Source organism: Nicotiana tabacum, chromosome 16 (assembly GCF_000715075.1).
Source record: "Nicotiana tabacum cultivar K326 chromosome 16, ASM71507v2, whole genome shotgun sequence".
In the NCBI taxonomy this organism is placed as follows: domain Eukaryota; kingdom Viridiplantae; phylum Streptophyta; class Magnoliopsida; order Solanales; family Solanaceae; genus Nicotiana; species Nicotiana tabacum.
The window spans coordinates 37,031,258-37,052,845 of record NC_134095.1 but is presented as its reverse complement, the minus strand read 5'-3'; the positions used below and the strand labels follow the sequence as shown (position 1 = coordinate 37,052,845).

Genomic DNA, 21,588 nt, shown 5'->3' with positions numbered 1-21,588 from the left:
GAGAGGTCCAAGCTATTAACAAAGGCAACACATAGCCATGGTTGCATCAAATTTCTCCACTTGAATTATTTTCTTCCTTTTCCGTGCAAAGCCTTGTCAAATTCAAGCCTTTTGAAGGCATTGCAACAACTACAACATAAACAGACAATATCAAAGTCAGATAATTTGCCTTTGTTTTCAAAGATCAGATAATTGGATTTTAGGAGAAAGACATAACAATAATAAAAGAAAGAAATTAGGGTTCTTAAGAAGGAGAAAAATTAACCTTTGCTTTCAAAGATTAAAACTTCAAAGGACAATTTGATGCAATTTCAGTAGAATTTAGAAGAAGAAGAAATTAGGGTTCTTCAATTGGGTTTGGTAAAATATTGGGGAAGAAGGTATTTTACCATTGGTTGGGGGTTATATTGACGTTATTTTTTTTTGTGGGTGTTTTCAATGATTAAAAGAGAGCAAGGACGCGCTCAATTCGGTTGTCTAAGACGCGCGGCTGGCCAGAGCTTAGGAGGGAGTAAATGAATACAATTATTTTAATAATAGTGGGGTGTTAGGACACCCATAAAGTTTACTTGTGTAAATGATTTTTCATGACAAGTTGAATGGGGACTTTATGTATTTTCTTTTAAATATAACCGCACGAGTTTGTTATATATTCACCAAAGATCCAAAGTACTCATTTTTGACTAATTTAAAGGACCAAAATTGATATGAAATATATTTAAGATACTATCTTAAACCTGCTCAAACATAAGGATTATTTTTGTCATTTTCTTAAAAGAAGGGGATAAAGTTAGCGAAAGAAATCCAGTCACACCTTCGCCTCCAAAGCACAGCGACACGACGAAAAGAAGCAGAAAGTGGAGAGCTATGGTACTACTCCATTGCTGCCGCAGCGCAACCTCCTTCCATTCCCTCAAAACTTTCTCCAGAACTTTTTCCAAAACCCTAACATTTCGTCTAACGCCTTACTATTCAAGGCCTCTGCTCCCTCTCGTCGTTAGACCCCTTTCTGTCTCCGCCGTCCAAACTGCCGGCGCAGCCACTACCTCCGCCACAGACGATAGTAAAGGTCAGCTCAGTGATGCTCGGAAACCTTATTAATTAATTTATTTTTCATTTGTGGTAGAAGTAATATTGTGGTGGTAATTGTAGTGGTGAAGCCTCAATGGAAAGCAGCAATAGATTTCAAGTGGATAAGGGATAATAAGGAGGCAGTTGCGGATAATATTGAGAATAGGAAATCCAGTGCTAATCTGGAGCTTGTGCTGGAGCTTTATGACAAGTTGCTCAATGTTCAGAAGGTCAATTTTCTATCTCAATTTGTTCACTTTTTTGGCAATAAAGTCTCAAGCTTTCAATTTCCATGTCTGTTATCACTTCTAATACTTAGTTAACTTGAAAATGTAACAAGAGTCTACCTTTAAGCTAAAGAATTCTGAGCATTAGCTACTGCATCGTTGTATGATCTTCGCAAGCACTTAACGTTTACAGGAACGCACACACATATATTATAATGGAATTAGTGGAAAATGTTATTCTGAGCCAGCATCACAAAGATTTCTCTCCTTTAAAACTTCAGCTAGTTCTGCAAAGACACAAAAAAGAGCAAAAAGGGTGTATTAATGTGACATGGCAGGCTTCCACACTAACTAATGATATTTTAGAAGAGAAAAAATGGTAAAATACTTTCATGAGCATTACATTGTTAAAGACACTTTGAATCTACATATTTCCGGACTAATGAATTGGTCAATTGGTCCTGCCTTATGCTTTATGCCTGAAAGCCTATGCAAAATTACAGCCAGAAAGTACACAATTGTATACCACAACTAAGAAGCCACGCTTCAGCATTTTGACCTCGGAGCCTCACTTGGCTGAGTATTCTACTTAGAGTTATTCCCACGACCCATTAGTTAGTACACAAGTAGTAAACATCTCCACATGGAAAAGCTTCGCAAACCAGATATAAGAGAGATTTAAGTGAATTGTTAGAAATCATACCTCCCCTTGATGCTCATTACCCTTAGAATGTTCACCTGTCAAAATTATCACTAGTCAAATCTTTTCCAAATCGGTAAATCTTTTACATCTTTATGTTTAATTTGTTCTGGAAAAGGATGAGCCGATAAATCCTATTTGTTGATGAAGATTCAAAAGGAGCACTCATTTTATTTATTCCCTCATCATATATCCCTTTAAGTCGAATCAATATATTGCATTCTAGAAATTAATTCATGGATCCAGGTAGCATAAGAGATGCTAATTTTAATTGCCAAAGCACAGGTTCTCCCCTATTTTCCAAATCCAACAGGCATTTAAATCTAGATCATTATCATCATTGAACCATAATGCAGGGAATTAACTTAGAAAAGATTGAAGCATCCTATTAGATACCTCCCTCTTCAAGGTCTGAGGTCCACAAAGTGAGATTATCCCTTAGGAGCTGCATGATAAGGGTGATGTCCTTGTAGGATTCTTCACGAAGGCTATTAAGCTCGGCAGTAGCTTCATCAAATGCTTGCTTGGCCAAGTGGCATGCCCTGGTATGAGGTGGATATTTTTAGAAGATAAAAGAGGAAAATCAAATAAGTTATGGGAAGTATCCATAATAAAAGCAGTTTACAAGGTAAATCACTTAAAGAAGAAAGGTCAAAGTACTCAGATATGGTCCTGTCTATAGATATTTCTTCCTTTTGTCATCTTGGCCTCTCTTTTGCAAATGGTACCAAATTTGTGAAGTATAATTCATGCATGAAAAGAGCAGCTGAATTTCTGCAAATTAGCATTGTCTTGATTACTGCAAAGTTTTTTAGTGCTTTGTGTTGCATCCTTAGAGGCTAGAGCTTTGATTGAATCATAGAAGTAATACATTCACATGCTCGGATGAGTTCTATGGAGCTGGTTTCTTCTCAATTTTAGCTAATTGTTACTCACAGATAGCAGGAAGTGGAAAGGCTACGAGCTGAGAGAAATGTAGTTGCTAACAAGATGAAAGGAAAGCTGGAACCCTCAGAGCGCCAGAAGCTCATAGAAGAAGGTGGGTTTTTTATTCTATTTCTAACTGGAAGCTTTAGGTGGCAGGAATAGTGATTGTGTATATTGTATTTTCTTCAGGAAAGAATTTGAAGGAAGCACTTGTGACTTTGGAAGAAGACTTGCTCAAACTTACAGATGAGCTGCAGCAAGAAGCACAATCGGTACCTAATATTACACATCCAGATGTTCCAGTTGGAGGGGAAGATTCTTCAACAGTCAGGAAAATGGTATTCTGGTTTGATATATGCAGACATATTGGTCTCGTATTGCTTTGCATGAGCCTCATTTATCTTCCTCATCTTTCATAGGTTGGTAAACCTGCAGAGTTTAGCTTTGCTGTTAAAGACCACGTCCAGCTGGGAAAAGAGCTAGATTTGTTTGATTTTGACGCTGCTGCTGAGGTATTCTTTCTGAACTAAGGTATTTAATTGATAACCCTAGAACTAACTTAGCAACTATGATGTATTATCAATAACTTTCGATTTTGTTTTTCAAAGAATCTATCTCTTTCTCACCATGTTACCCTGAAATACTGAACCATGTTCTTCCAAATATCTTTCTTGCTACTCCTTTGTCTCATTTTATGCGGCACTTCTCCTTTTAAGTTATCCAAAAAGATTGATACATTTTTTCAACTTTGGAAACTATTTAGTCTTAACATCTCTATTTTACCCTTATTGGCATTAATTTTTGGGACCCTACTTGATATAAAAAGTTGATTGTTACGAGAGAGAAGATAAAGAGAGACGTGGAGCTCTTACCACCTCTTATTTAATTGTTAGTAGTAAGGGCAGTTTTGATACTTTGCATATATTTAGTTCATTTATCAAAAGGCTTCCTTTTTTTCTTGAACTCTGTGTAGGATCAAACTCCGTCACGTTATGGGACAGAGGGTGTATTAGTTTCCCACCTTGTGTCAAAGCTGTTCGCTTTAAAGCAGTCTATACTAAACTGGTAGTAGATTCTGTTTGCTGTTTGTACATATAGATTTCCTCTACTTCCTTTATTGTTAGATTACTCGCTTTCAGAAATCGAAGGCACATGATTGAGTTTGTCTCTGAAGAGGAAAATTGGCCTGCTATCAGTTCTTACTTTCAGGAGATGGAGAGGTTAGTTTAGCGTGCATTCATGGATCAGTTAAATGTGTTTTTCAGGTCAGTGGGTCCAAATTCTATTACTTGAAGAATGAAGCAGTTACTTTAGAGATGGCTCTTGTAAACTGGGCAGTTTCAGAAGCCATGAAACGAGGCTTTACACCTCTGACTACCCCAGAGATTGTTCGGTCATCTGTGGTGGAAAAATGTGGATTTCAACCCCGTGGAACAAACACTCAGGTTTGTCTTTCTTTACTGATGCTATTTTGTTGACTTTGACTATGATCCTTGATATATCATTTTTATCTTCCTTAGTTCTGTTTGTTAACTTTGCCATTTTGTCGGAGGGATAGGTGTTATGTTATCACTGTGTTTGAGAATCAGACATAACCATAGTGAGCCATATAACTATCCTATTTCTTCTGAACTGATTTTTGATGGTAATGTCGATTCTTATTACCACACCGTGCCTCTGAGATTACTCTTACCGTCTAGGTTCTATTTAATGACTAAACTGACAACAGTATCAACTTATTTTAGAAGAGCTGTCAACAATGTCATGCCAAGTCTTGGAATACCAATGCAATCTTGGTTTCTTACTAAAACTGAAGAGTTACAATGACCTTAAAGAAAATATTGTTTTCGAAAATAGAGACTTCTTTTCCCCCATAATCTGTGTTTAATTTGATATGCAGATGTATTAATTGAATTCAAAGCTAGCTCTTTAGGTGAATCATTTTTGTTGTATCGATGAATCATATTAACCTTCTACTTGCAGCGTGATGGTCTATAGAGTATTAAATATATAAAGTATGCATCTTTTAGCTTTTCTTGTTCCTTCATGATTATGTATATCGTTGTTTTCCCTAGATTTTCAGGTTATTTTCCCCACTTTTTTTTTTGTCGGAAGGGTAGGGGGGGCTATCTGTCAGCTAAATTGGTTTAGGCTGATCAGCGATATTTTTACAAAACCACTGGCAGGTTTACTCCATTGAAAATAGTGACCAGTGCCTGATTGGAACCGCTGAGATTCCAGTAGGTGGAATACACATGGATTCCATTCTTTCCGAGTCTTCATTGCCATTGAAATATGTGGCTTTCTCACACTGCTTTCGGACTGAGGCTGGTGCTGCAGGCGCTGCAACAAGGTCAGTCACTCTGGACTTCTTTCATTCTTTTATTTTTCTCTCTTATTCTTTTTAATCTTCTGTTGTTCAACAACTAATATATGATGGCTATTGTAGATAATATTTTAGACTATATCACTGATAAAAAAGATAAAAATATATTAAACTTTTGCATGATCTCACTTAAAATGCATTTTTATTGAAGTGTTTGGGATTTCTGGCCATTTGTGCCTCTAGCTCCTAGTTTCATCACTGATTGCCCATCAAAAATTGCTGATCTTTTGAAAATATTATAATATGTGCAGGCACATTCATGCATATATTTCTTACATTGCATTGAGTAATTAATCCAAAATATTTTGGTGGGCAGGGGACTTTATCGGGTTCACCAGTTCAGCAAGGTGGAAATGTTCATACTGTGCCGACCAGACGAGAGTGATTCATACCATGAAGAACTCATTGAGATCGAAGAAGACCTCTTCTCGTCACTAGGATTTCATTTCAAGTGCGAATCATTATTCCAAATCCACTAACAATTATGGATGTTTAGATGACTTTTTGTTTGTGCACCCAATATACACTTGCCTTTCTTCTCCATTTGTTTTGAAAACGAAATCATACTATGTGCAGGACATTGGACATGGCATCCCAAGATCTAGGTGCACCAGCTTATCGTAAGTTTGATGTGGAGGCCTGGATGCCAGGGTTGGGCCGTTATGGTGAGGTAAGCAATGACACCAAGTCTGTTACTATTTTTTCACATGGAACTGGAAACCGGACACTGACCATTGTTTCTACAAACCTTGGGTACTGGCAAAGTATATAATTATTTGGAAGAGCTGAAGGGTCGAACGAAACTAGAACAAATGAATCACTGCTCTTGCCTTAACTTGATTCTTTATATTCTTCTAACAATATTCTAATCTGTTATGTTCTTTATTTAACAGATATCAAGTGCATCAAATTGTACAGATTATCAAAGCCGCCGGCTGGGAATTAGGTATCGCCCTGAACCATCAGCGTCATCAAGTCCTAAAAAGGGTAAAAACTCAGCTCCAACACAGTTCGTTCACACATTAAATGCTACAGCATGTGCAGTTCCGCGAATGATAGTGTGCTTGCTTGAGAATTTCCAGCAAGAAGATGGCTCAGTTATTATACCAGAGCCACTGAGGCCTTACATGGGGGGGCTTCAGATTATTAAACCAAAACATATACAGAACTAAAACGGGAAGCGAATTTGAAATTAGATACTGTTGTCTGCATCATAATTATTTTTCCATCATCTTTTTAGAAAGTTTTCAAGTGTTCAGTTCGGCAGCACATTGGACAGACGTTTAAGATGAGCAAAGTTGATAAAGTTGATAATTCATTATCATTGTAAATGGCAGATTTGATGCTTTTTGAGTTTATTGGCTCTACTATGTGCGACTATCTACGTTGTACCTTGTAGATAGTAATCGAAACCTAAAAATTATGGTGAAGCTCGGTTGTACTGTTGCGTTAGATCGTGCCGTCTAATTACGGAACTGCAGTAATCGGATCAGAGTCTATAAGTAATCTACTGTAGACTGAAACTATAGATGAGAAAGGCCATACCTTGCGTGGAAGTATATATTGATCGTAAGTTGGACAAACACATCAATCCAATCTCCCTTAACTGCTTTCTGATGGATAGATGATTCATAATCTTTTCTAAAATAACCGAGAGATTAGTTATTTTCAGCTTCGGAACATGGAGGATAATGGAGGCGTCCCTCTACGTTCTCCACTAATTAGCTAGCGTTTGATCATAGGTTTAGTTGAAGATAGCTGAAAATGTCCCGGTATTTGAAGATAGCTGAAAATGATTTTTGAAAGTTAAAATTGTATTTGGACATGCATTTTATTTGAAAAACAAATTGAAGTTTTGTGAGTGGAAGAAAAATTTTCACCCAAAAAACTGGCATAAATTAGGTGAAAGTTTGGTTTGAAGATGAAAATGTGTTTGGACATACGTTTTCAAAACATATTTCCCAACTTTATTTTGGAAAAAACATGTATATAATTCCCAAGTTTTGGGATTTTGGCCCAAAATCAGCAATTGGGGTGATTTTGGGATTTGGGGTTTGGGATTTTGCCAAAATGTGGGCAAAATTTATGGCCAAACATGAGTTTTGAAAATAAATCCCAAATTTATTTTGGCAAAACTCATGGCCAAACGGGGCCTTAGTTTATGGGAACTTGAATTGTTTTTTTCAAAAACTGATCATATTCCATGAACAAACAAAGTTTTCAAAAACATTTTGAAAAACAATTGCCAAAATTTATGGCCAAACAGGAGCTTAATTTTTAATAATATTCAAGTTTGTGACGTCTGTCTATCACGGCATTGAACCAAAGTCCTGGACGTAGGATAGTTGCTTCATACTGCTTTATCAGTAAAATGAGTTTATTGATTTGTTCGAAAACAAGTGTAATTGCAATGTTGCGCTGGCCAATATAATCTTAACCTCTCTGTATCAGTATCTGCTACTATATAGATCCAATGATCTAGTTCAACTCACCTTTTTCCCCCTCTTATTTTTTTGAGGTGGTGCAGGGCAATGAAATGAAAAAAAACAGAAAAGAAATTGATAGACTACATAGAATTGCCCTTCTAAGTTCTAACGAAATATGTTGTTTATTGAAGCATCAAAGATCTTGAAACACAAAACGTGAAGAGTTGTACAGAAGTACATATAAAACACCCCTGTTTATGTTACAGTGATTGGGAAAATCTGATTGCAAATGCAATTCTAAGCAAACAGTTTCTGTCCCCTCGCGCTGAAAAAGAAGCTGCCTCCAAACTCTCAGTTACTCTGTCCAGATCCTTACCAGTAAGCATATGTATCTGTGTTGTGCTCAGTGCATTCATTGTGCAAAAACCTCAGCTGCCACCTTTCTACAACTTGAGTTTGGTAACATCAATTTTTTGGACAGGATAACTATATGCCTCATAGTTTATTTGTTGTCCCAAGCAGCTTAATTTTGTAAGAGTAGTAATCAAGTCAACCTGAAATTAGACATATCCACTGTTAGTTTTTGGCACTTTACAACGAATCAGGTTGGCAAAGAAACCAAACTGAAGGCCTCTTATTTTTGAACTATAATGGTGCATTAACACATTTAGAAAGCCTCTTATTTTTAATCCCCAATGTCATTTTCCTTAGTTATTGCAGAAGTCGTTTAGAAACTTAAGTAGGAGAGTATATACTAGCCTCATAATCAGTTCGAGATACTGTTTCCCTGCTCCTTTGGTACTTCTGAACCCACGGAAGAACTTCTGGATCACTGGCGAGTAGGGCCTCTGTTGCATCTTGATCAGGGCCTATGAATGCAGACATTACTGCTAGCTGTGCAGTTATTGGAAATTGTATTTAGCTGTTTCGTCTCATTCGTTCACTATGAGCAAGCATATTGTGGACGAACCAAAAGATGTTGCCAGAACTAGGTCCAAAATATACAAATATACTGTTCCAAATAACTACTACTAGTATTTTTTCTACCTGACGAGGGCCAAAGCCAACAGCTTTGAACTTGTCTTTCATTTCCTGCACGCTTGCTTTATCCCACTGAGGCACCCTTCCCTCTGGATCAGGCTCCTGTGCATCTGACCTCCCAAATTGCCTATCAAATAGGCCCCACTGTGTGTAGAGGGAAATATTACACAAACAAATGAACAATCTGAAGCAAAAGCTTCTTTTTTTTTCTTGGATAAATAATCTGAAGCAACTGCTTAATCGAATAACCATACAAGTACTAAATGATTAGCATTTCTCTTCATTTATCTGCTCAGAGTCAGAGTCGTTTTCCAAGTGACGTTCACAAATCACGGGATAGAGGTCACATTTAAGGGAAAAGGGCAAGACTTACATTGTTAACTCCAAAAATCAGAAAGAACCGGCTAAACTGTACCACACAATATTCAGATGGGGAAAGGAAGATAAATTAGCTGATCACTCTTTTGTTAACCTCTCCTCTACCTGTGTTCAAGGTCTCTTTTTCTCTCTCTCTCTCGCGCCCTTTTGTTTTTCCATTTTCTCCTGTTTTATCTTCTCAAAATGGAAACTTTAGGAGAATAAAAAAATAAACAGAAGCGAAATCCGTGCTTATCATGACGTGAAAGTTTGTAGTTCAGGGGTATACATTCTCCACTAATCAGTGAAATTGATCTCATCAGAAGAAAAATAACCTGTCCGTTAGAACCATATGCACTGTATAACAAAGATCCCTTCTCTACATTACCACCACATTTGCGAATTGCAGAAGCGAGAAAGGTTGATTTGACTGCACTTTGTGCTGCATCAAGCAAAGAAAACTGAGTGAGGAAATTTGAACCATACAACAACAACAACAACAACCTAGTATAATCCCACTAGTGGGGTCTGGGGAGGGTAGTGTGTACGCAGATCTTACCCCTACCATGGGTAGAGAGGCTGTTTCCAAATAGACCCTCGACATCCTTGCCTCCAAGAACTCCTCACCTTGCTCTTGGGGTGACTCGAACTCACAACCTCTTGGTTGGAAGTGGAGGTTTTGCTTACCATCAGAGCAACCCCTCTTGTTAAAGTTAACTGAGGGGTTTATAACATTCAAAATATTTTTCTGAAGTTGATTGTCTTAGGCTTATGATATTCATAGTGTTTCCTTCTGTAGTTTTTGTAACGTAGCATACAATAAATTTTGACCGAGCTAGAAGCCCGAATACGGGTTTGACCGAATCCAGTAGCTTTTGCTTAAATAATATATTTGTATTAAGAAATTTATTAAATGTGTACAAATATAAATTTAGAACCCAATTATGGTGTTCAACTGATCGTTTTACAATCCAGAATCCATAAAATTAAAATCCTGACTCCCTCCAACTCTGCGGTCAAACTTATAACTAACTACAATAACAACAAGCCCAGTGAAATCTCATAAGTGGGTTCAGGGGAGGGTGAAGTGTATGCAGAGCTTACCCCCACCTAATGAAGGTAGAAAGACTGTTTCTGAAAGACTCTCGACTCAAAAGAAGTGAAAATGAAGTTGTTAGCGGAAACGTAAAAGAAAGAACACAAGATTTAACGTGGTTCGGATCAAAATAATTCTACGTCCACCAGAGAACAGTTGCCTTTTTAATATTAACAAAGGAAGGGGAGAGTTCAAAATTACACTTAAGAGAATTTCTCTCTTAACTCTCTACTCACTACAATGTGTTGTATTCTTTTTGGGATGGTTTCTACAAATGAAGGAGTGCATCTATTTATAGAGGTAAAGACATCCTCTTGATGTCATTGGTGACATCAAACTACCTCCTCTTGATGTCATGGGTGACATCAAAGGAGGAAGCTTCCTCCTAGCATCCACACCAAGTCTTTCTACCAACTCTTCCAATTGACATGCCATTGTTGACTAAACATAAACCAGCACCTTCAATCTCCACCTTGGTTTGCGTTTCGAGCGTGCGTGTGAACAACTCTGGCCAAAACTTCTAAGCTTACTGGGCAACCCCGTTGTAAGAAGCAAAAAGAATCAATCCATTGTTGAACATACCACCTCCACCTAACAACTGTTCTCTTCGGAGTTGCATCAGTTGATGCACACCCCCGCCAAGTCCTTGCAGTGTGCAAACTTAGCGAGTGGGACTATCTTGGTCAACATATCTGCAGCATTATCGTCTGTGATAACCTTCACGACCTTGATAGTTCCCTCTTCAACAACATCTCGAATAAAATGAAATCTGACATGAATGTGTTTAGTGCGCTCATGAAATCTCTGCTTTTTCATTAGATGAATAGTACTCTGACTATCACATCTAAGAGTTGATTCCGGCTGAACCAAACTCAATTCCGCTACTAAACCTTTCAACCAGATAGCTTCCTTCACCGCCTCCGCTGCTGCCTTGTATTCTGCTTCTGTCGTAGACAAAGCGGCAATCGACTGCAGAGTCGACTTCCAACTAACGACACTGCCAACGAAGGTAAAGATGTATCCAGTTGTGGACCTTCTTCTGTCAAGATCTCCTGCATAGTCAGAATCTACATAACCGAGAATTGAAATACCTCCACCACTTTTTCTAAAGGTCAGACCAACACCAGAAGCTCCTTTGAGATATCTCAATATCCACTTGACAGCTTCCCAATGCCTCTTTCCTGGGCTGGACATGTATCTACTTACCACACTTACAGATTGAGCAATATCTGGACGTGTGCATACCATAGCATATATAATGCTACCAACTGCACTGGCATAAGGAATCTTTGACATATGCTCCACCTCATCCTCGGACTGAGGCATTTGTAACTCTGAAAGTTTAAAATGAGGAGCTAATGGTGTACTTACAGGCTTGCACGTATGCATATTGAATCTCTTGAAAACCCTTTCAATATACCTCTTCTGAGAAAGATGTACAACACCGTCTTCTCTTGAAATCTCCATACTAAGGATTTTCTTTGCATCTCCTAAATCCTTCATGTCAAATTCCTTACTCAACAGTTTCTTCAAAGCATTTATCTCTGTAATGTTGTTAGCAGCAATAAGCATATCATCAACATACAACAGTAAATAAATTATTGAGTTACCAGACATCTTCTTGTGATACACACAGCTATCAAATGCACTCCTTGAGAATTCATGTGTAGTCATGAATGCATCAAACCTCTTGTACCACTGTCTAGGGGATTGCTTCAAACCATACAAAGACTTCTTTAGTTGGCATACGTGATCTTCTTTTCCCTCAGCTAGGAAACCTTCAGGCTGATCCATATAGATTGTCTCTTCTAGATCACCGTGTAAGAAAGCAGTTTTGACATCAAGTTGTTGAAGCTCCAAGTCAAATTGGGCAACCAATGCTAGTAGCACGCGAATTGAGCTGTGCTTCACGACTGAAGAGAAAATTTCATTGTAGTCAATTCTCTCCTTCTGACTGAATCCTTTTGCAACCAATCTCGCCTTGAACCTAGCATCTTCCACTTCAGGAATTCCCTCTTTCTTTCGGTAGACCCACTTGCATCCAACTGTCCTCTTCCCTTTTGTCTTTTCACTAAGACCCATGTCTGATTCTTGTGAAGAGACTCCATCTTTTCAGTCATGGCTAACCGCCATTGTACAACATCCTTACAAGAAGTTGCTTCAATATACGAGGAGGGCTCCAGATCCTTAATCTCTTCTTGTGCAGCTACGAACGCATATGCAATCAAGTTTGCTTGATCTATAAGGCGTTTCGGTTCTCGTGTCTGCCTCTTCTCCCTCCTCTTTGCAATTGTGTATGGTTCATTGACAACAAGTTCTTCAAGGTCTACATCTTCTGACTCATCTTTAACCTGAGTCTCTTGATCCTTTTCCTTGGCAAGCTCCACCGGAAGCTCCACCTGTTCGTCGTTCTTGTTTCCTGAAAACTCCACGGAAACTTTACGGGGATCAAGTATAGAGGATTCATCAAAGGTGACATCTCTACTAACTATAAATTTGAGTAAAGACAAACACCAAAATTTGTACCATTTTACTCCATCCACATACCCTACGAATATGACCTTCTTAGCCCTTGGTTCAAGCTTTCCTTCATTAACGTGATAATAAGCTGGACACCCAAATACTCGTAAGTATGAATAGTTAGAGGGTTCACCTGACCATACCTCATTCAGAGTCTTAAAGTCAATTGCCGATGCTGGAGATCGATTGACAATATGAGCAGCAGTGTGAACTGCTTCAGCCCAAAATACTTTGGACATTTTGGCTTGTAAGAGCATACAACGAGCCTTTTCAAGAAGAGTTCTGTTCATTCTCTCGGCAACTCCATTCTGCTGTGGGGTATGCCTGACAGTCCTATGTCTTGAGATCCCATGAACCTTGCAGAATTCATTAAACTCTTCATTGCAGAACTCCAAGCCATTGTCTGTGCGAAGATACTTGATTTTCCGCTCCATTTGATTTTCAACCAAAATCTTCCACTCTTTAAATGCTCTTTTTGCCCTTCGATGGAAGTTTAGAGGGACCCCATAAATCTGAATGGATGTAGTCTAGCACTCCTCTTGTCTTGTGTTTGCCAGTGCTGAAGCTGACCTTCTTTTGCTTCCCTAGAACGCAGTGCTCACAGAAGTCAAGTGTGCTGATCTTCTCACCTTCCAAAAGGTTACGATTGCTCAACATCTCCAGTCCACGTACGCTCATATGACCCAGTCTCATGTGTCATAGTCTTGCCTTGTCATCATTAGATAACTGCACTGTAGATGCATTTGCAGAGCCAACAATGGTGCTTCCGGCCAATGTGTAAAGGCTGAGCTTGCCTTTCAGCATGACTAAAGAACCTTTAGTCACCTTTATAGTTCCTGCTTCGCTCATGTACCTGTAGCCTTGTTCATCCAGAGTACTCAGGGAGATCAAATTCTTCTTCAGATCAGGAACATGACGGACTTGTGTAATAGTCCTCACGACTCCATCATGGCAGCGAACCCGAACTGAGCCAATGCCAACTATTGCACAAGTTGCATTATTGCCCATTACTACGGTTCCTCCACTTTTCTCATAGCTGCTAAACCAGTCTTTTCGGAACGTCATATGCAGAGTGCAAGCAGAGTCTAACACCCATTTGTTTCCATAACTACTATTATTATTACACGATGTTGTTAGTACATAATCATTATCAAAATCATGTACCTGTTCAACTGTGGATGCACTCGCCTTTTCCTTGGACTTTGACATTGGGCAGTCTCGTTCAAAGTGCCCCTTCTTGCCACAACCCCAACACTCTGTATTCTTCTTGTTCACACGAGACTTTAATCTGTGCTTTGATTTGCTCTTTCCCTGTTGGCTAGTCCGGCCTCTCACAAAGAGCCCACTTGCCTGGTCATCTCTATCTCCTTCAATGTGCCTCCGCACATCACTAGAGTTAAGTGCCTGCCGCACTTGCTCAAGCTTGATAGGCTCCTTGCTATACATCATTGAATTCTCAATATCACGATATCCTGAAGTCAATGAAAATAGCAAAGCACATGCAAGCGTCTCCTCCTCCTTTTTAATTCCTGCAATCTGTAAGTCCATGACAAGTTTATTGAACGCATCTAAATGATCTTGTAACGAAGTACCTGACCCCATCTTAAATGTGTGAAGACGCCGTTATAACAACATCCTTGTTGTCACTGATCAGTCTTGGTATAGCTCTTCTAGCTTTTCCCATAACTGTTTGGCCGTCTCTTCGATACCCGTACTCACTTCACAAAGCATGTTAGGTGCAAGGGATAGTTGGATTGCACTCAATGCATCCCCTTCAATCTTCTCCTTGTCGGGAGTTGATATATCCTTAGGATACTTTCCGTCAATAGCATGGATTGAACCTTCCCTCCGCAGTAACGCCATCATCTGGATCTTCCAGATATTGAAGTTGTTGCATCCACTGAATCTATCAATTTCAAACTTCATGGAACTCATCTTTGCTTGTTCTTCCTCCTTGGATCGTTAAAGAATCCTGTTGCTCTGATACTAATTGTTAGCGGAAACGTAAAAGAAAGAACACAAGATTTAACGTGGTTCGGATCAAAATAATCCTACGTCCACCAGAGAACAGTTGCCTTTTTAATATTAACAAAGGAAGGGGAGAGTTCCCAATTACACTTAAGAGAATTTCTCTCTTAACTCTCTACTCACTACAATGTGTTGTATTATTTTTGGGATGGTTTCTACAAATGAAGGAGTGCATCTATTTATAGAGGTAAAAACCTCCTCTTGATGTCATTGGTAACATCAAACTACCTCCTCTTGATGTCATGGGTGACATCAAAGGAGGAAACTTCCTCCTAGCATCCACACCAACTCTTTCTACCAACTCTTCCAATTGGCATGTCATTGTTGACTAAACATAAACCAACACCTTCAGAAGCAATAAACAGACAGTAGTAACAACCAGGTAATTAGACATGGGCACAAATGAAGATAAGTGCAACAACAAATATCTAAGAATACGACACTATAAAAATAGATTCAAGTCTTGCTGGAAATAATGACACAATGTGATAGCAAGGGGCTAGGCATAGAAAAATACAAGACTAGTACTAATACTACTGGGATGCCTAGACAAAACTCTAGACTGCCTGTCAACTCACATCCCTAATCCTCGACCTCCACACTAGCATCTAAAATTCCTTACCAGCTAGCTGGATGAGATCTGCATATGAGATGGGTCCACCTTTGGAATCTGAATCTATCTCCTTCTTTGATTCCTCCAACAAACTCAAAGCAGCAGCAAGTCCCTTATTTTCTGTTCTGCTGATCTCTGAGCTTCACACAAGGAATAAGGGTACAAGAAAAGATGTATAAAAGCCAAGGTAGTAATATCTCAATGATGAATTAACTTTCAATAAAAAGTGAGATTTCATCCTATAGTAGGAAATTTGATGCCAGATATTCATCCGAGCTATGGAACACAGTTCATATATCATAGCATTTCCATCCACTTTGAGTCTATGATAATAGCAGTCCTGAGACCTAACTGAGAATTCAAGTATCTTTGGACTGAAGAAAACATGACCAGAGTCTTTTATGTGGTTTTAACTTAAACAAACAAGAGATACAATATGATATTTTTCACTTGATTTCATGGCAGTGTAACGCTTTATCCAAAGCAATAGGTCGATTAAAAAAAAGAGTACCTGAAACGTATTGATCCATTGGGACCCCCAGATTTTGTTGCCTGCAAAATTTTCCTCAATTACACAAGTCTTTTAATTTTGTCACTCAAGGTAAAGGAGATGATGGTCTCTGACCTTATCATAAGTCATGATATCGTTAAGTGCTAAAGATAGTATGGATGGAACTATATCCGGATTTCCCTGCAACAAACCCAAGAAAAAAGGTTGGTAAAGATAACTTTCATAATTTGCATGTTCAACTTGAGTATTTAGTACCACTTATTAAAACTTCACCTTTATAGCTTCATAAAGAATTCCCTTGATCTTTGCTGAAAAATAAAGAAAAAGGAATCCCAGTTCAGTAAAATGAATTCGCATATGAGAAGAAAATGAAGACTTACATTGAAACTCTGAACGCTGTCTGCGTTGTATCAGATCAGCAGCATTAGCTACTTCAATGAACGAGCTCGATCTTGCTATCAAGTCCTAACAAAAATTACAGCTGAAAGTAATCACATCTCAACACTCTTATTTGGTTATATGAAATATCAGTCCACAATGTAAATTTGTAAAATTTATTAGTGCATATGCATTTGAATACATGGTCCGCTTAGACTTTAGCCCTCTTCGTTCAATTTTCCATCTAGCTTACTTGTTTACTTGAGAGTTTATCTGTGTATAAATATTTCCTTTTCCTGAAAGATAAGTACTTTTTTACTAAAATGAATGAGTTCTTAGCTACTCAACATTGTTGAAGTTAATTCATTTCTTCTATTGACAGTTAATGTGAAAATATTAGACACAATGTAAGTGGTCAAGATGCATATTGGATGATTGGGACTATACTACATTGTTGAAGTTTCTCTCATTAAATTATCCCAACTCAGAAATCCTGCTTAAAACTGAAACACAAAACTCACCATGCCTACTGCTGCTCCTATGGAGTGAAGAACATCACGTCTACGAAAGCAGCGATCCTCACTGTTAAGCTCTGGTCCAAACTTACAACAAATCATACCCTGAAATATTCATAAAAAGAAAAAGAAAATCAAGAACATTCAGTATAAAGTCAATGCCATTCTGGAGAAAAACCAAATTCACTTAGTACAAATTCTGCCCAACCTCACAACTTACCGTACCATGAATTCTACTAACAAAAATAAGCTGAAAGTTACATTCAAGAGAAACAAATTTAAAGATTGTTAAAACCAAATTAACATTTCGAGGAAAAGATACATATAAAGTATAGCATGTTAAAGAAGAGAAGTAAGAAAAAAGGAGGTAGCTTTTACAGGTTGAGGAGGGTATCTGGAGGCATTGGTAATGGAAGATAGAGAAGGAACCAGTGAAACCAAAGACGGAAATGTTGAAGCAAAAGAGACCATTCCTTCTTTCTTTCTGTTGCTGTGTAATGCAGGGGAAGAAGAATTGCTTGGAAAGAGTAGTGAAGGAGAGAGGATAGTGAGAGTGATCAGTGGGGCCTTCAAAATCTTTAGCTCTGTTATCCTATCCAAACAATGGCATTGAATTTAAAAGAAGAGAAAAAACTGGCCAATAGCAAATTCTTGCTTTTGAACCACAAATTCTTATCATTCGACAAAGTGGTCGATCAAGGGTAATTCTGACATTTCAATGTTTTAATACTCCTAACATACCATAGGACAAATAGCTCAAACCATCCCGTTCGAATTGAACAGCAGCCACCTCCTCCATTTCTGGATTTTCGCTTCTCTCTCAAATTCGCTCTACATTCTTCATCTATCTACAGTATTCTAAGCTCAGAGTCCCCCATCTACCTTTCTTTGTTCGTTTCTCTTCTCCCTACAGTGTTCAGGTTAGTATGGTCTCTCTGCTCTTTACTTTTTACTTTTTTTGCGTATTATTTCATTCTGCACATGGCTTGTTCCTTTTTTGTTCTTTCGGTTGAGGAATTATGTGATTCTATTGGTTATTATACATATGAATTGGAGCTAGGGCTATAAATTAGTGATGTCTATTTTCCCAATATTGTATAGTTGAATCTAACTTCCTATAGGGGTTCTTTTACTGAAATGATAAAAATCAAACTCGTAGGCCTTCAATTTAGTTTGCTTTACCTCTCTGCATTCAATAACTCCACATCTAACTACTACATTGAGGGCAACATTTTCCTTAAAAACACTGAATCTAGTACTAAAAGTTTTCAAACTATCATGCAGGCTTAACCTAATGAGGTGGATGCTTAATACATTTTAATTTTAAAGTTGATATTTCAGTGGAATATTGTTTACTCTGTTGATTGTATATAAAGATATATTATTACGTTACACAGTTGTATGCATTTCTTTCCTTCCCAGGACTATCTCAGGAATATGGTTCTTAGTTTTGGGAATTCAAAAAACTGCTACTATATCAAAAAGGAAATATTTTTGGGATCCAATGTGGACATGGCTCATATTCACGCGTGTTGCATATTGCTCTTGTTTATGTTTTGTTTTCAGCGTTACTGTAAATTATTCTAACATCTAACCAACAGTTACTACACATTATTAACGACATATAGTTGCTTATTGCTTTTATTTTTAGATATACTAAACTATACGCACTATCCTTGTGGACTGGAGTTAAACATTAGTAACATATTTGTTCTTATTTTACTCAATTACTTGACTAATATGCAAATTGTTTCCTCTATTTTCTTCAAATAATGATGTCAGAAAAGTTCGTTTACGAAGTTTCTTTATTTAAAGTTTTTAATCCCTCCCCAGGAGCTTCTCACTTTACTCCCTTGGTGAATCAAACCCATAACCTTGGTTGGAGGTGGAGGGTGCTTACCACTTGAGCAACCCTCTCTTGTTTTTTCCATGTATTGTAAATTACAAATGTTTATATTTTAACACTGTTTTCACCATCTTCTTCTCAGGCGTTCAAGCTTCCACCGATGTAAGAGACCAATCCGTTACGACAGTAGTCCGAAGAGTCATTCATATCCCCAGCAATGGTCTTTCGTCGCATGGGTTATTTTTCACCTTGTCTTTCTAAAACCTCACCCTTCTTCTCTCTTCTCACAAAAACCCCTTATCCATTTCAACTTCCCCATACTATCCACTTCTTTAAACCAATTCATACCAAATTCCCACATACAGATCCCTTTTCCATGAACCAAAAGACCCATCTCTGCACTTCCGCTGCTTTCCTCCAACAACCGACAAGTAAAACCTTCTCCAATAGCAGGTCCACCAAGAAAGCCCGGCGTGACGCCCCTGAAAGCGTGCTGCGCCATAAGCTAGACCAGTGTTCAAAACACGGTGACTTACAGGAAGCCCTTCGCCTTTATGAAGAAGCTAAGTTAAACAACATTTCACTCAATGTTCATCATTATAATGTGTTGCTTTATCTTTGTTCTGCTTCTTGTACCAAGGAATTTGGTATTGAAAAAGGATTTGAGATTTTCAAACAGATGGGTGTAAATGGTGTTACTCCTAATGAGGCCACGTTCACTAGTGCTGCTAGATTGGCGCTTGCTAAGCAAGACCCAAAAATGGCTTTTGATATAGTGAAGAAAATGAAGAGTTGTGGTGTTCCTCCGAAGTTAAGATCATATGGGCCAGCGTTGTTTGGGTTTTGTGATAAGGGAATGGCTGATAATGCGTATGAAGTTGACATACATATGGGGGAATCAGGGGTTGTGGCTGAGGAAGCAGAGCTTTCTGCACTGTTAAAAGTTAGTTCTCTGTCCAAAAGGGCTGATAAAGTATATGAGACGATGCATAGATTAAGGGCAAGTGTAAGGCAGGTGTGTGAAGAGACGGCTGGTGTGATAGAGGACTGGTTTAAGTCTGAATATGCTGCAGAGGTTGGGATGGAGAATTGGGATGTTGGGAAAGTGAAGGAAGGTGTTGTGAAAGGAGGGGGTGGTTGGCATGGACAAGGCTGGTTGGGAAAGGGGAATTGGACCGTGGTGAGAGCCGAGATGGATAGCTCTGGAGTTTGTCGTTTGTGTGGGGAAAAGCTTGTGTGCATTGACATTGATCCTAAGGAGACAGAGAACTTTGCTAATTCCTTGGCAAAATTGGCTTGTGAAAGAGAGGTTAAGGCTAATTTTGTGCAATTTCAGGAGTGGCTTCAGAAGCATGGTCCATTCGATGCTGTGGTGGATGGTGCAAATGTCGGCCTTATCACTCAACGAAGTTTTAATTTCTCTCAGCTCAGAAATGTTGTCAATAAATTAAGACAGATGAGTAAATCAAAGAAACTTCCGCTAGTTATTTTGCACAAAAGTCGTGCAACTGGTGGTCCTGCTCAACATCCTAATAACAAGCAGTTGTTAGAAAGCTGGAAAAAAGCGGGTGCACTTTATGCCACTCCACATGGTTCAAATGATGATTGGTACTGGTTATATGCTGCTGTCAGTTCCAAAGGTTTGCTTTTGACAAATGATGAGATGAGAGACCACTTGTTCCAACTATTGGGCACTAGCTTTTTCCCCAGATGGAAGGAAAAACATCAGATCCGGATGACAGCTTCAAGGGATGATGGACTTAAGCTCCATATGCCGCCACCGTATTCAATTGTTATTCAGGAGTCAGAGCATGGTTGTTGGCATGTGCCAACTGTTATTGGAGATGACATTGAGATGCCAAGACAGTGGGTATGTGCTACCAGGAGAAAAGCACTGCACTCTCTCTTTCGACGAACTGGGGTATCAAATCATTAATACATAAATTGATCGACTCCGAGGGAGCCATGGAATGCATCTTGTGAAAGTTGCACTTGGAGAGACCTTCATTTTGATTCTTTTTCATGTCAACCACAGGAAAAGATAGATTAGCTTGTATGCCTCAGTAGATGATATTGGTAGTGCTGATGATATCGGTAGCAGAGGCGGATCCAGGATTTAGTTCCTATGGGTTCAACTTTTAAGATTTTTGACATTGAACCCATTATAATTTTAAAGTTATGGGTTCATATCTACTGTTTATATTAATTTTAATAAATTTATGCTCTGTGCGGAAAGTTATGGGTTCAATTGAACCCGTACATATAAATTTATGTTCCGCGCGGAAAGTTATGGGTTCAATTGAACCCGTACTTATAATGCTATATTCGCCTCTGATTGGTAGTACTGCAGTTTCAGGATATAGGTTACATGACTGGTGAATATATCACCAGTGTCACAATAGTTTTCTTGCCAAAATTATAGAATTTTTCTGTCACGGCCAATAATATTGATCAAATTCTATCAAGTCTGACTCAATCACAACGGACCGTGTCCTTCAAGTCGCAAGTTGCTTACCCAAACTTCTCTGGTTCAACGCAACAATGCCCTAAAGAAAAGAAATATAATTAGTTTTAATCAAACCAAGTGACCATCTGAAAACCACCACCACCTCCTGTTAGCATATGCATAACGAAGCTCTTGGCAAGAGTGTGAAGATACCACTAATGCAACAACAACATCACAGTGAAATCTCACAAGTGAGATCTGGGGAGGGTAGGGTGTACGCAACCTTACCCCTACCCTGGGAGGGCAGAGAAACTGTCTCCGATAGGCCCTTGGCTAAGGAAGATGTAAGAAGCGTTGATATATTAGGAATAATATATCAATACATAGCAAAGACAATATATTAGGAAAATAAATTGAAGATAGCCATAAAGAAAATGAAAGAAGTACCTATAGCAAGTAATAGCAAGACATCTATTTAGAGAAACTAAACCCGCGGTCTG

General features: G+C 38.5%; 3 protein-coding genes across 6 annotated transcripts; 2 read left to right on the top strand and 1 right to left on the bottom strand.

Moving 5' to 3' along the window:
• The first annotated feature begins 762 nt into the window (after nt 1–762).
• LOC107821468 (serine--tRNA ligase, chloroplastic/mitochondrial-like) lies at nt 763–6,667 on the top strand. Its single transcript, XM_016647902.2, has 10 exons — nt 763–1,069; nt 1,153–1,301; nt 2,944–3,037; nt 3,115–3,263; nt 3,345–3,437; nt 4,191–4,370; nt 5,112–5,278; nt 5,628–5,762; nt 5,888–5,981; nt 6,205–6,667. Exons 1-10 carry the CDS (start codon nt 868–870, stop codon nt 6,481–6,483), a joined length of 1,542 nt encoding a protein of 513 aa, XP_016503388.2. The 5' UTR covers nt 763–867; the 3' UTR covers nt 6,484–6,667.
• A 1,233-nt stretch (nt 6,668–7,900) lies between these two features.
• LOC107821470 (thylakoid lumenal 29 kDa protein, chloroplastic) lies at nt 7,901–17,441 on the bottom strand. Of its 4 annotated transcripts, XM_075232733.1 has the most exons (12): nt 17,175–17,404; nt 17,017–17,046; nt 16,803–16,901; nt 16,284–16,368; nt 16,177–16,211; nt 16,018–16,083; nt 15,904–15,944; nt 15,402–15,532; nt 9,471–9,577; nt 8,785–8,922; nt 8,497–8,631; nt 7,901–8,291 (listed from the first exon to the last, which is right to left on the bottom strand). In XM_075232733.1, exons 1-12 carry the CDS (start codon nt 17,265–17,267, stop codon nt 8,181–8,183), a joined length of 1,071 nt encoding a protein of 356 aa, XP_075088834.1. In that variant the 5' UTR covers nt 17,268–17,404; the 3' UTR covers nt 7,901–8,180. The 4 variants fall into 4 exon arrangements, 3 of the variants coding, with proteins under 3 accessions (XP_075088834.1, XP_016503391.2, XP_075088833.1); XM_016647905.2 differs by lacking the exon at nt 17,017–17,046 and having other exon boundaries at nt 17,175–17,441; XM_075232732.1 differs by lacking the exon at nt 17,017–17,046 and having other exon boundaries at nt 8,497–8,606; nt 17,175–17,441.
• A 108-nt stretch (nt 17,442–17,549) lies between these two features.
• LOC107821469 (proteinaceous RNase P 1, chloroplastic/mitochondrial) lies at nt 17,550–20,858 on the top strand. The gene is made up of 2 exons (XM_016647904.2): nt 17,550–17,716; nt 18,785–20,858. The coding sequence occupies exon 2, from the start codon at nt 18,860–18,862 to the stop codon at nt 20,576–20,578; it is 1,719 nt and encodes a 572-aa protein (XP_016503390.1). The 5' UTR covers nt 17,550–17,716; nt 18,785–18,859; the 3' UTR covers nt 20,579–20,858.
• The last annotated feature ends 730 nt before the right edge of the window (nt 20,859–21,588 follow it).

Excerpts from the sequence above, each read along its gene's own strand:
- LOC107821468 (XM_016647902.2), top strand. The coding sequence starts at position 868 with ATGGTACTACTCCATTGCTGCCGCAGCGCAACCTCCTTCCATTCCCTC. Across the intron at positions 3,038-3,114 it reads CCAGAAGCTCATAGAAGAAG|GAAAGAATTTGAAGGAAGCA; the intron begins GTGGGTTTTTTA and ends TATTTTCTTCAG. Across the intron at positions 4,371-5,111 it reads CCCGTGGAACAAACACTCAG|GTTTACTCCATTGAAAATAG; the intron begins GTTTGTCTTTCT and ends AACCACTGGCAG.
- LOC107821470 (XM_075232733.1), bottom strand. The coding sequence starts at position 17,267 with ATGGTCTCTTTTGCTTCAACATTTCCGTCTTTGGTTTCACTGGTTCCT. Across the intron at positions 8,923-9,470 it reads CATATGGTTCTAACGGACAG|TGGGGCCTATTTGATAGGCA; the intron begins GTTATTTTTCTT and ends CTCTACACACAG. Across the intron at positions 8,632-8,784 it reads TTGGCTTTGGCCCTCGTCAG|CTAGCAGTAATGTCTGCATT; the intron begins GTAGAAAAAATA and ends ATAACTGCACAG.
- LOC107821469 (XM_016647904.2), top strand. The coding sequence starts at position 18,860 with ATGGTCTTTCGTCGCATGGGTTATTTTTCACCTTGTCTTTCTAAAACC.